The sequence below is a fragment of the Somniosus microcephalus genome, chromosome 6, assembly GCF_052327205.1.
Source record: "Somniosus microcephalus isolate GS21.2 chromosome 6, FLI_Smic_1.0, whole genome shotgun sequence".
In the NCBI taxonomy this organism is placed as follows: Eukaryota; Metazoa; Chordata; class Chondrichthyes; order Squaliformes; family Somniosidae; genus Somniosus; species Somniosus microcephalus.
Window position 1 is genome coordinate 109,191,447 of NC_140992.1, and position 14,326 is coordinate 109,205,772.

General features: G+C 44.4%; 1 protein-coding gene across 6 annotated transcripts in view; it reads right to left on the reverse strand.

Moving 5' to 3' along the window:
- The window catches only part of LOC147115980 (uncharacterized), a 650,930-nt gene that overhangs the window by 220,163 nt on the left and 416,441 nt on the right, over positions 1–14,326 (reverse strand). For 5 of the 6 annotated variants that reach the window (XM_085990662.1, XM_085990661.1, XM_085990660.1 and 2 more), the window contains 2 exons: positions 12,976–13,305; positions 11,364–11,499 (listed from right to left, as the gene is read on the reverse strand). In XM_085990662.1, coding sequence (XP_085846788.1) covers positions 11,364–11,499; positions 12,976–13,305 — 466 coding nt within the window. The remainder of the gene's footprint in view (positions 1–11,363; positions 11,500–12,975; positions 13,306–14,326) is intronic. The other variant, XM_085990665.1, reaches the window with a different exon arrangement.

Sequence of the window (14,326 nt, forward strand, 5' to 3'; positions counted from 1 at the left end):
AAAGAAGGTTGTTTCACCAAATCCATTAGTTTCTTGCTGTCTGCTTATTCAGTCTTTGTCAATAGATCGCCACCTACTGGTTCTTAAACACATCACCGCCGACAAAATGCTCCCCAACACAACTGAGGGTGAAACTGGAAGCACAATTGGGAGCGGGAGCGTGTTGAGTTGATCGCTCCAGACTCCTGTATTTTTATGACTTAATATGGGCTCACCTATCGCCGTATTACTGCTGTTCCACTACTCCTTTACCACAGATTAAAATGTAGACAAGTAAGCTAGTTGGGACGTTTTATTACGTTAAAGGCGCTATATAAATCTAAGTTGTTGTCATTGTTGTAACGCTGGTTTGATAAAATGATGCCCCTACACTACACAGTTTGTATCCTGTGAAGCAGTTTTGCTTGGTAACATTTTAAAATTTCATTTTAATGTCTAATAATGCTGCCAGAGATGACTGACTCACAGCTCTTTGTGGACATTTAAATTTCGATGCCGAATTCGCTGGCAAGTTAGCAATGCAGGGCCCGCAGTATAGCTTGGGTCCTCCAGCCCCATGCCACTCTAAGCAAGTAACGGCCTCAAACTGGAACTTGCAATGTAACTGTGCCCTTCATTGAGTTCAGGTTAGAGAGTCATATACAGCACAGAAAGAGGCCCTTCGGCCCATCGTGTCCATGCCGGCCATCAAGCCCTGTCTATTCTAATCCCATTTTCCAGCACTTGGTCCGTAGCCTTGTATGCTATGGCGTTTCAAGTGCTCATCTAAATGCTTCTTGAATGTTGTGAAGGTTCCTGCCTTTCAGGCAGTGAGTTCCAGATTCCAACCACCGTCGGGTGATAAAGTTTTTCCTCAAATCCCCTCTAAACCTCCTGCCCCTTACCTTGAAACTATGCCCCCTGGTTATTGACCCCTCTACTAAGGGGAAAAGTTCCTTTCTATCTACCCTATCTATGCCCCTCATAATTTTGTACACCTCAATCAGATCCCCCCTCAGCCTTCTCTGCTCTAAGGAAAACAACCCCAGCCTGTCCAGTCTCTCTTCATAGCTGAAGCGCTCCAGCCCAGGTAACATCCTGGTGAATCTCCTCTGCACCCTCTCCAATGCAATCACATCCTTCCTATAGTGTGGCGACCAGAACTGCACACAGTATTCCAGCTGTGGCCTAACTAGCGTTTTGTACAGCTCCATCATAACCTCCCTGTTCTTTCATGATGTTGCAATGGTAACATTTCTCTGATACCCTGATGAAGCCCTCACAGTTGTCGCCTCAGGATAACAAGGCGTGCAGTGGATTCTGTGACTGCACCAGAGGTCGTGTTGTCAGGAGTAAGTAACGGTGAAATTATGCTGCGTGAATGTGAGTGTCGAAATGCTTGATCAGTTCACATCAGATTCTTTTGTTGGTTATTGAATCTGTTTAAAATTTCATGGTCAATATAAGTAACGCTTATTTTGCTGAGCAACTCATTGAGATCTGGACAAAAAGCGTTCTATATTGTCTTCTTTCAGAAAATAGCACTTTGGGATACAGTATATGGGTAATTTGAGACATGGCATATGGTAATTGTAACATGCTTGGGAGGAACAGGTGACTTTGGACCTATGGGCCGGAATTTTGCCTACTTGGGCGGGTCTGGTGTGGGCGGTGGCCATGTCGGGTCGCGACGCCGCTGCTGACTCCATCCCGCTGCAGAAAATGAACTTACCTTAATGAGCCCTATTAAGCCCACCCAGTGCATTACCAGACCCAATGAGATGGAGCAGGTCTGGTGACATCATACATGACACGTTTTCAGCCGGGGTCCTTAAAGGAACCATGGCCACATTAAATTTTAAGTTTAATCTAACATAGTGGGTGTTGAATGTTCACTCTACAATATTGGGCCGTATTTTCCGATTGGAGGCTTCCCACGTGCGTATAGTTCCAATGCTGGGCCTCTCCAACTCCAAGTGTGCAGGGCCCACGTATCCCAGAGGCGCATGCGGTTCACAGTGACCCTGGGATCACGTGGGCCATGGGGAGCCAATCAAAGAAGGGAATCTCCCTTCATACACTTGACAGATAGACCTGTCAAATATATGAATGGAGATCAATGAAAATGCACTGTAAAACATTAAATACATTTTTTAAAAATCACCTTTTTAAAATTAGTTGAAATTACAATAAATTTAATATTTTAAACAAAATTTTAATTTTTTGAAAAAAATAATTAAAGTTTTTTACGGGGCTAAAAATAAACGTACCTTTTTTTAAAGTCTTTTTAAATGATAAATGACTGAAAAAAAAATTTAAAACTTTTTTTCAACTCTTATCCTGGTAAAAGCAAGCCTTACACCTGCTTTTACCAGGTGTAAGAATTCTAAGGGTTTTCTGCGGGTGGAGGGTCTCCAGAAAGCGGAACTATCCGCTCGCAGGGGCCCTTCTCCAGGGCAGCTGAAGGATCTGTCAAGAGCATTCTTGACAGATCGGAAATGCCGGTTTTCAGCGCATGTGCTATGCATGCCTGAAACCGGCATTTCAGATGTCCCTACGGGTGGATACACAGTGCGTACCCACCCGTAGGGATTGGAATATCTGGGCCAATATAATAAAAGTTATATATGAGTGACAAAGAAATACTGAAATAATATTATCATTAAGTAATATGACACCATCTACAAATACGATCAAGAACATAATTAAAAAAGTACTTTAATTGGGAAGTTGTTGGTGCTTTAGTCACAAATCTATAGAATTTTGTATCAGTAACTGGTACAAATAGAAGATGTGTGTGTATAGGTAATATATAAAATTAAGCAGATCTTAAATATAATTGTAAAGGGATGGATTTACAATCTTATGCAAGTTCAGTAGAAGAGCTGTGGAAACCCTGATAAACAGTGTAAGTGGTGCTTACAATGTTTCTGGGATTTCTGCAGCTCTTCTGTTGAAGTTAACAATGGACAAGTGAAAGAACCCCAAAGTCTCAGACTGAAAAAATTAATTAGTTATATTCAGCAACTGAAAGCAAATTGAACCAGTGGACTGAGTGATGAGAATGAAATTGTTCCAGTTGATGACTTGATTTAACGTGTAACTGGACAATCACAGTATACTGTGAGAAAAACCTGACCAGAAACAACACAAACATTTATTTAAATGGTATATGTCATTTTTTATAGTGCAGATCAATTCATTGCAATTACTGTTGAGTTGGAAGGCAACAGCTGAGAATGGCCAGTGAAAAATAGCACTTATATCCCTTCAGGAATTTCTGGATTAACATTTACCAGTAGCTTTTCAAGTAGAACAGAATCTCCATCAATCTGTTAGCTGATGTCATCAACATGTATTTATTTTGGTTTGTTTTCCATGCTGTCAAGTAATCAGCTGGAGCAATGGCCACGGAACTCATGCCTCAGGTTGACAGACGTGGTTCCCGAGCTGTGTGAATCCCGTGGCCATGCAGGGAAATTTAAAAAGTAAGTGAAAAAAGGCTCTTAAGTGCCTGTCAACTACCTGCTAATGATCTCAATTGGGTCTCCCACCGCAGCCGGTCGGGTCGACTCCACGATGACAGGCACGCCTGGGGGAAAGGTGTGTGGGAGCAAGATGACAGCGGGTTCCCGACCCGCTGTCAAAAAAAACAACTTTCCCACCCGACCCGCCACCAATCGTGTCAGCTACCACCCCGGAAAATTCAACCCATGGTTCCCAAAGCTCTCCACCACTGGGGGGTTTTCTCGTGTCATTTCTGGGTCTGTTGTAGACTAGTTGATAGAGATTAATTGCTACGATTAGTCAACAACTCCATTCTTGTTGTATCATGTGACTGCCAGCATGGTAGAAGGTGAACTCGATGGACCGTGGTCGTTTTTTGTTGAGCAATTCCTATGTTCCTATGTTATCACAGGATCCAAGATAATTACAGGTGAGGAAAGCCATTCATCCCATCATGATTCAGCCATCCAGAGAGCTCATAACATGTAGCATCCAATTGTTTCTTAAATGATTGCAGAGCTTTTGCCTCCGCTACTCTTTCGGGAAACTTATTCCAGATGTTGACGTCTCTTTGTGTGAAGAACGTCCTGATAGCTGCCCTAAAAGTTTCCTCCAGTAGTTTGTATCTGTGTCCCCTTGTTCTACATGTGCAGTTTAATTTAAAGTAATGTTCTATATCCTTAACAATCTTGTCTGCCTCTGTCAGATAGATCGCCTCTCAGACACTTTCTTTCCAGGCTCAAAAGGACAAATTTCCCCAGTCTTTCCTGATAACTCAGACCCCTGACACTGGTGCATTTTAAAGCAAAGCTGTCCAAGGGACAATCTGAGACAAAGATTGGCAAACTTTATTTTTTGGGGGGTTTACACACACCATTTCCAGATGACGGAAGGTGCTTGTGGTGGGATTATGGGCAGGATTTACATTGGGCCGTGGAGACGGGATTGGAGGCGTGTGGGGGGTTAAGATCACGAAATCGGGGGGCACGAACCCATCCCGCCCCCAACCCACCTCCATGCCAGTTTCAAAGGAGGCGGATACCGACCTGTGCTGGGACCCGCCTCCCCGAGGCGGGAAGGGGATTAGTGCCAATTAACTGCCTGAAAACAGGTAGTTAACAGGCAGTTTTCAGCCTAATCCCTGTTATACTAATCCACTGGAATTTTTTGAGGATGTAACTGGTAGAATAGATAAGGGAGAACCAGTGGATGTGGTGTATTTGGACTTTCAGAAGGCTTTCGATAAGGTCCCGCATAAGAGATTAGTGTGTAAAGTTAAGGCACAGAATGCTGTTCATAGACTACAGCTCAGCATTCAACACTATCGTCCCCAACAAGCTGGCCACCAAACTCCACACTCTTGGCCTGAACACTTCCCTTTGCAACTGGACCCTGGACTTCCTAACTAACAGACCCCAGTCTGTCAAATTAGGTAACCACACCTCCCCCCCCAACCCTAAACACGGGGGCCCCACAAGGTTGCGTGCTGAGCCCCCTCCTCTACTCCCTCTTCACCCACGACTGTGTGGCTGTTCATGGTTCCAACACCATCATCAAGTTTGCGGATGATACCACGGTGGTAGGCCAGATCACCAACAATGATGAGTCAGCCTACAGGGAGGAGGTCCAGCACCTCGTGAAGTGGTGCGCCGATAACAAACTGGCCCTTAACATCAAGAAAACCAAGGAAATCATTGTGGACTTCAGGAAGTCTAAAGGCGGAAGACACACCCCCATCCACATCCATGGGGCTGTGGTGGAACGGGTGGACAGCTTTAAGTTCCTCGGAGTCCACATCACGAAAGACCTCTCCTGGTCCCTCAATACCTCCTCTTTGGTGAAGAAGGCCCAGCAGCGCCTATATTTCCTAAGGAGGCTGAAGGAATGTAACCTGACACCCCTGATCCTCTCTAACTTTTACCGCTGCACAATAGAGAGCATCCTGACAAACTGTGTCACAGTGTGGTATGGCAGCTGTAGCTCCTATGACCGGAAAGCCCTGCAGCGGGTAGTCAAAACTGCCCAACGCATTACCGGCACCCGGCTACCGACCATTGAGAACATCTACCAGAAACGCTGTTTACGGAGGTCACTGGCCATCATCAAAGACCCTACCCACCCCAGCCACAGTTTGTTCGCCCCCCTGCCATCTGGGAGACGCTACAGATGCATTCGCACCCAAACGACCAGATTTAGGAACAGCTTCTTTCCCAGGGCTGTCATCCTATTGAACTCTGCAAATAAACTCTAAAGCCTGCACATCTGCCAATGCACTTTATTATGTTTATGTTCATGTTACAAGTCGAATGAATGTTAAATGTCTTAATCAAAATGTACACTCTCGGGAGCCGCAAGCTTACATTTCGTTGTACTGCATTTGTGCACTAACAATGACAATAAAGTTGATTATTATTATTATTATTATTATTGGGGGCAAGGTATTGACTTGGATAGAGAACTGGTTGGCAGACAGGAAGCAAAGAGTTGGAACAAACGGCTCTTTTTCCAAGTGGCAGGCAGTGACTAGTGGGGTATCGCAGGGATCGGTCCTAGGACCCCAGCTATTCACATTATATAAAACGATCTAGACGAGGGAACTAGATGTAATATCTCCAAGTTTGCAGATGACACAAAGCTGGGTGGGCGTGTGTGCTGTGAGGAGGATGCTGAGAAACTCCAGTATGATTTGGACAGGTTGGGTGATTGGGCAGAAGCATGGCAGATGCAGTATAATGTGGATAAATGTGAGGTTATCCACTTTGGTGGCAAAAACAGGAAGGCAGATTATTATCTGAACGGCAATAGATTGGGAGAAGGGGAAGTGCAACGAGACCTGGATGTCCTTGTGCACCAGTCGCTGAAGGTAAGCATGCAGGTGCAGCAGGCGGTTAAGAAGGCAAATAGTAGGTTGGCCTTCCTAGCAAGAGGGTTCGAGTACAGGAACAAGGATGTCTTGCTGCAGTTGTACAAGGCCTTGGTGAGACCACACCTTGAGTATTGTGTGCAGTTTTGGTCGCCTTATCTGAGGAAGGATGTTCTTGCCATGGAGGGAGTGCAGCGAAGATTCACCAGACTGATACCTGGGATGGCAGGAATGACGTATGAGGAGAGATTGGGTCGATTGGGCTTATACTCGCTGGAGTTTAGAAGAATGAGGGGGGATCTCATTGAAACTTATAAAATTCTAACAGGACTAGACAGACTAGATGCAGGAAGGATGTTCCCAATGGCCAGAGAGTCCAGAACCAGGGGTCACAGTCTAAGGATAACGGGTAAGCCATTTAGGACAGAGATGAGGAGGAATTTCTTCACCCAGAGAGTGGTGAACCTGTGGAATTCTCTACCACAGAAGGCAGTGGAGGCCAATTCATTAAATATATTCAAGAAGGAGTTAGATATATTTCTTAAGGCTAAAGGGATCAAGGGATATGGGGAGAAGGCAGGGACAGGGTACTGAATTTGGATGATCAGCCAAGATCTCATTGAATGGCGGAGCAGGCTCGAGGGGCCGAATGGCCTACTCCTGCTCCTGTCTTCTATGTTTCTATGTTTCTATGTTTTATTCCTGAAGTGTGGGATTCCCGACGGCTCCAAACCACGCCAAGTTAGCGAGGCGGACCGTCGGGCTGAAGGGCTTAGAGGATTCGAGATGTCTGGTGTTCAGGTGCGTGATGTGTGCATGAGTGCAGAGGTAAGTGTGTTTGGTGTGTGTAAGGTGTTTAAAGAAGTTTAATTACCTTTACTTACCTTTACAGCTTTCCTTCCTTCAGGTCTCGGGAGTCCCTCATCTCACCGGCACAGAAAGCAGAATGGCCGCGAGCTGTCAAAATCTGCAGCATTCTGCTTTCTGTTCTGGAGAGGTGTCTAAATCAGCCTGAGAGGAAGGAATTAACTTAGTGTACAGATTGTCAGCATTTGACAGCTTCAAAGAGCTGTCAAACGCTGATATTTCATCTGTCAAAAGCTCTTGACAGATGAAATGTCAATCTGTGACGTCACCTGTTGCTGGTTGGCCCTTAATTGGCCTGCTGAGCCCGCTGGGTGGGCTCAACAAGGTCAATCAAGTGAAAATCGCATGGGTTGGCCACAACTCGATGGAGGCGGGACTACAACCCTAAAAGTTGTAGTCTCGCCTCCTACACGCCTCCAGTATCAAAATCCAGCCCTCTGTGTTTCATCGTGATTGTGTTGATTTGTGTTGTATTGCCAAATCATGAGAAAAAAGTTTGTTCCGCTCGTCTCATCGAAGCAATTCCCCTTCAAAACATTTGACAGTGCAGCCGAAAACATACTCGGCTCTTTTCCAGTAATTTCCTCAGAATCAGCATTTTGCATGTCCTAAAGCGTGCAAAATGTTTAAAATAAATCAACAAGTGGTACTGTCCGACCAAAGCAGATATCTTTATCTGTATACCCAACCCTTTTCCTTGCAATTATATACAAAAACTCTTCCGATTCCAAAAATATTCCCTGGTATTTTCCTCAGGAGTAGTATTCACTGTGCATAAAGGCGTCAGCTGTGGCTTAGTTGGTAGCACCCTTGCCTCTGAGTCAGAAGGTTGTGGGTTTAAGTCCCACTCCAGGGACTTCAGCACATAAATCTAAGCTGACACTCCAATGCAGTGCTGAGGGAGTGCTGCACTGTTGGAGATGCAGTCTTTCTGATAAGACGTTAAACCGAGGCTCTGTCTGCTCTCTCAGGTTGATGTAAAAGATCCCAAGGCACTATTTTGAGGAAGATCAGAGGAGTTATCCCCAGTGTCCTGGCCAATATTTATCCCTCAACCAACATAACAAAAACAGATTATCTGGTCATTATCCCATTGCTGTTTGTGGGAGCTTGCTGTGCGCAAATTGGCTGCCACGTTTCCCACATTACAACAGTGACTCCACATCAAAATGTGCTTCATTGACTGTAAAGTGCTTTGAGAGGTCTGGTGGTTGTGAAAGGCGCTATATAAATGCAAGCCTTTCTTTACAATATCAGTACAGTTAACACCATGGTCATTTGGAACCCCAATATGCTTTCCTGTCTTCAAGTAATTAAAAATGGGGCCTTCTCTTCAGGACATCATATTGGTCATTAATGTGCTTTCATTTTTATTTCCTTTCCCCAGTTTGATTCCCTCCTAAAGGCAGTGGCCCTGAGATTCCTGGGCCTGGGAGGGCTGAACAATGACATACATTAAGTCAGATGGCTGTGCTGGAAGTTGGGGCGAAGCCCAATTCCTTCAGGTCTCCCTAAGCCTCTCCGCCTCTCTACCTCTCTTCTCCATGAAGACGCTCCTTAAAACCTACCTCTTTGAACAAGCGTTTAGTCACTTATCTCCTCCTTTGGCTTGGTGTCAATTCATGTCTGATTTTGTTTGATATCGATCCTGTGAATCACCTTGGGATGTTCTACTACGTTAATGATCTAGACGAGGGAACTAGATGTAATATCTCTGAGTTTGCAGATGACACAAAGCTGGGTGGGCGTGTGTGCTGTGAGGAGGATGCAGAGAAACTCCAGTGTGATTTGGACAGGTTGGGTGATTGGGCAGATGCATGGCAGATGCAGTATAATGTGGATAAATGCGAGGTTATCCACTTTGGTGGCAAAAACAGGAAGGCAGATTATTATCTGAACGGCAAAAGATTGGGAGAAGGGGAAGTGCAACGAGACCTGGGTGTCCTTGTACACCAGTCGCTGAAGGTAAGCATGCAGGTGCAGCAGGCGGTTAAGAAGGCAAATGGTATGTTGGCCTTCATAGCGAGAGGATTCGATTACAGGAGCAAGGATGTCTTGCTGCAGTTGTACAGGGCCTTGGTGAGACCACACCTTGAGTACTGTGTGCAGTTTTGGTTGCCTTGTCTGAGGAAGGATGCTCTTGCCATGGAGGGAGTGCAGCGAAGATTCACCAGACTGATACCTGGGATGGCAGGAATGATGCATGAAGAGAAATTGGTTCGATTGGGCTTATATTCGCTGGAGTTTAGAAGAATGAGAGGGGATCTCATTGAAACTTATAAAATTCTAACAGGACTAGACAGACTAGATGCAGTAAGGATGTTCCCAATGGCGAGGGAGTCCAGAACCAGGGGTCACAGTCTAAGGATAAAGGGTAAGCCATTTAGGACAGAGATGAAGAGGAATTTCTTCACCCAGGGAGTGGTGAACCTGTGGAATTCTCTACCACAGAAGGCAGTTGAGGCCAATTAATTAAATGTATTCAAGAAGGAGTTAGATATATTTCTTAAGGCTAAAGAGGTCAAGGGATATGGGGAGAAAGCAGGGACAGGGTACTGAATTTGGATGATCAGCCATGATCTCATTAAATGGCGGAGCAGGCTCGAGGGGCCGAATGGCCTACTCCTGCTCCTATCTTCTATGTTTCTATGTTTCTATGTTAAAAGCACTATATAAATGCAAGTTGTTTCTGTATGTTAGTAAATTCCAAGGTGAGGGGTGGGGTGAATGGGCACTCCGAAAGTCCGCTCCACACCCTTCCTGATGTTACTGAAAGAGGTGAGACTGGTGAGATGAAGTGGCCCACTAGTAATTCTGCCAGTTCCACCTGTTTTGTGAAAAGTGTACTCACATAATGCAGTCATACTTACTGTACGTACTGGGAAGTGGGACCTAATGCTGGTTCCTTAATAATAATAAACCGCAATATTGCCCGTCTCCGCCCCTGCCTCAGCTCACCTGCTGCTGAAACCCTCATCCATGCCTTTCGTACCTCTAGACTCGACTATTCCAATGCAGCAAATTCTTTTGACAGATTTCACTCTTCAGCCCTTCCCCCTGGCGGAATGTCCAGATGCCACTCCGACTTTTCTGGCCCTCAATGGGGCAGACACCCGGGAAGCTCCGTAAATGGCACAGGCACCAGCCGTCCTTCATGTGAATCACTTCATCTCCGGGATTTGGGATGAGAGTTGGCATAAAGCCAGACTGACAACTGGAAGCCCTGCCCCGCCACACTTCCGGGAGGGCCGAGCGATCGGTACCCGAGGGATTGCTGAGAAACTGATACTTTCTGGTGTGTCACCAGCCTCCCAGGATCTCACTCCTGTGGATATTCTCATGGGTGGGCCTAGACAGTGCGCACTAGCGGATTATTCAAGCAAAACGGGCATTACACCTTGCCCAACCCTGTTCTCATCTGATGCTTCCAGCCACTCGCGTTCCAATGGGCCAATGGATAGTGATCAGGAGTGAGAAACCTGCCTGATTCTATTTCTCCCTGTCTAACCCAAGGGCTTTGAAGCCAACTGTAGCAATAATGCCGCCCTAGCTGAAAGTGTTTTCAGTGTTTAAACGTGTATATAAAAATCCTCATTCAGTCGTCAGTTGCTCTTGGGGTCACTACAAGTCCGAGAACGAATGCTCCAACTAACACATCTCTGATTAACTATTAACTTGGCTTGAAAAAAAATAATTTGCAAATAATCACAAGCAAAATTAGTAATGACGCCACATAGGAAACAACCAACACTTTGATGTAAGTGAATGATTGTCGCTCTCCAGCGAATTATTGAAACATTATCAGTGTTCACACGAGATCCACAAGGACTGGGGTGAGCGTACATTCAGCAGGTATCGCTGAGTTAAGGACACAGCTCCTGGTCAACAGTTGGGGAAATTAGGTCAAATATTTTATTTCAGTGAGGTACTCATGATTCTGGCTCCTTTCAAATGTGTCACAAAACTATCACCACCAATAATAAATCAAAAAATCAAAATATGCTAATAGAATTGTGATCATTTTCAAACAAAGTTTATCATGGCCTAGACTGAAAAGTTGTGAGGAATCCTTCCCCTCCCCCAACCAATGGATGCTTCATTTACTTGTTCAAATTAAAACCCCATGAAATAAACTTAGATTACATACCAGGAGTGGCCATCCACCGTTTATACCCTATACAGTCCAGTCCTGTTGGTGTGCTCTGGGAGAATGTAAGAAACCTCAGGGGAATGTCTTTGAAGGTAGCAGAGAGAGGTGATAGAAAGGAAAATCTCATTCCGACCTAGGGAAAGGATGAAGAGTTCAATATTGTTGTTTTATCTAAATAGCCAATGCACTAGTACAGCTGTGCACAACTCCTCTGACCTTGAGCGACACATGGCTCCTCAATAGACAGAGGCCAAACATACAGTGTGTTTATTCAAACCGATGTTTGAGATGCGAGAATAACAAAAAAGAAAATGAAACCCATTTATCAAAATAATGCAAGCTTAGTATTGTAACAAAGATTATTTTGTATTTTAAATATAGCAAAGTTTACAATGTAACACTGCTAAATGAAAGGCTATATCGGGTATTTTAACAGTTTTAATGGAACACTTGTTTAGCTATTCTGAAAGATTAAGAACAGACAACACTCCCAGGTGGGTAGGATTCGATCTGCAGGCTTTACATTGTGCACTCCTGTACTGGCATCAAATTTATTTTGTAACTGGAAGTATTTTGAGGACCTGTGTCCTAAACAAAAAGAGGCAGTTAGAGTGAAAGGCAAGAGATGGAACAAAACCTAAAGAGAAAAGGCAGAGAGTGTTAATAGTTAAAGAAAACCACATGAGGAGTGAATTTGCTATCTCAGCCTCATGTGAGCACAGAAGGAACAAACTGAATTTGCGTAGGTACAGCATCATTGAAAGATGAGTTCAGAACTAAAGAAGCTACAGGGATCTATCTGCCCCTTGCGCTCTAAGGGTAGTGCAGTTCCAGCAAAACTAAGGTGAAATATGATTCAAAAATGGAGGTATGTAGTCAGGATCCCTCTGGTTGCTATGTGTAGTGACAATGTAAATACCTTTTTGTGGAGATTTCCCCTGTTTGATATTTCAAGTCAGACTGCAAACACATTCTAAAAGAACACACTCACAATTTCACTAGGAATAACGAACAGAGCAAATCTCCACCAAAAAAATTACGCAATCGCTACAAATAGCAACCAGGAAAATTCATACCCCCACGATGGGTTATCAGTGAAATGTGACGATACCTCTTTCTAATTTGTGATAAAGTGATATCAAGACAATGTTCATAGTTTGATAATGGTAAAGACAGCAATAAGGATCATAAGTCAAGGGTTTCATTGGAAGTCAATAACAGGAGAACTTCCCTCATTTACTCTAAGCCAAATAACCAGTTATTGAACTGACTGATTTACATGAAATCCTTTTGGAAGCCGTGCATCATTTGCACATCCTTTGTGTGGCACTTCATGTTGCCTCCTGTTACTTATCTCCAATCTTCTACCCAACTTTTAAAGTCCAATGAAACTCCTAATAACTTTGGAAAGACATTGATACACCAAAATAACCCAACCGTTCTGAACTGCAGAGTCATGCATGAAATGAGGGTAATGCAGAACACTAATGATTGAAAGGACAGTTTGTGAAGTGAAGCACCCACAGACACACAGCTACAAGAGGAAGGCTGAAGGGCCGTAGGAGGCAGCAGCTCACAGTACTTCAGAGGGCTTGTTGCTTTATCTTACTTCATTGCGAACCTCAGCGTTGGTCCTGCCATGCCTCGTTCTGCTGTTCTCAAGCTCTTCAACCAACTTTCTCCGCCTGTTCCTTGCTTCTTCCAGCAACAATTCATCTGAGCTGCAACGTTTGTAAGGCAGTAAAGATATCTCTTCTGTTTCATCCTCACTATCTAGTTTATATTTCCCTTCATGATCTGTGCGACCAAATAACCAGGCTGTTTGCCCAAAGTCTGAGAATGGCCGCTGCCGCAGATGGTTTTGTTGATGGTTTCGCAGGACCGTTGGCACAGTTGGGTTCCTCTCCTGTGTTGTTTGGGTTGGATGCTTACTTACTTCCTGTGTGGCAGTGCCAGGTAGAGAAATGTTTCAGATTCAAACATTAACAGAATGAACATGAGCACATGTGACATAATGATGGAACATGGGGCAACTGACAGCATAATAAATTTCTATATAACATGGAGTAGTATTAGTGCCTTCCAGCATATCAGGATCGACATCCATCTCGTTATGGCTTTTTCAGGTAATTAAAACAGGCCACTGGCAGCGGTGGCAGAAATATCTGGTTTGTAAGTTTATTGGGATAAACTTTCCTCTCCCTTCCACTCCTCTCCCTTCCCCTCCCCCAGTAGATGGCAAATCAAGCCAAATATATGATCCCTATTAGTGGTGGTTCAGTGGATATTTTGATACATTGACAGTACAACAAATTATATTGGAACACAGGGAGTACTTCAGGAGTGAATCCATAGTTCGCAAATTGAATATTTTCCATATTCCACAGTAATATTCTAGTTATGCCATTCCTGAATAATAATTGTGGTTTTAGACAAGTTCGGTTCATCTATTATACAGGAAGTGGAAGATTACAGTATGCAACGACACTTGTAGTGGCATGCACCCTCCTTGTGAGGCTGGGCTTTTGCAAATTCACTGACTTGTCTGACCCAGGATCTTGGACTGAGGTGGGTCTGACACTAGTTACTCTATAGTGCAGAATTTGGGTGGGGGTGGGAGAGATTTTAGGTAGGGGAGATCTTAGCTGCATTGCTTATCATGGGTAGATGGAGTTGGATGAATTTTATTGGACATACATTGTGTGCTGCCAATCAGAAGCAGCATTGGCTCTGGTTGGGAGACAATGAAGGCCGTGAGGGGCAGGTGTGGCAGCCAGTTTGTTTCTGTACCTCGTGGTCACGTTACTTTGGTGTGTTACCCCATCAGTTGCTGTCTTTGCCTACAGACATGGCATAAAGTTATTTATTTCGCACGGCATTAAATAGAATCGAAGACTGATAGATCAGGGAATGTACCCTGATCGGCTATGGTACTGAGGTGAGGAAGCTAGTTTAAAAGG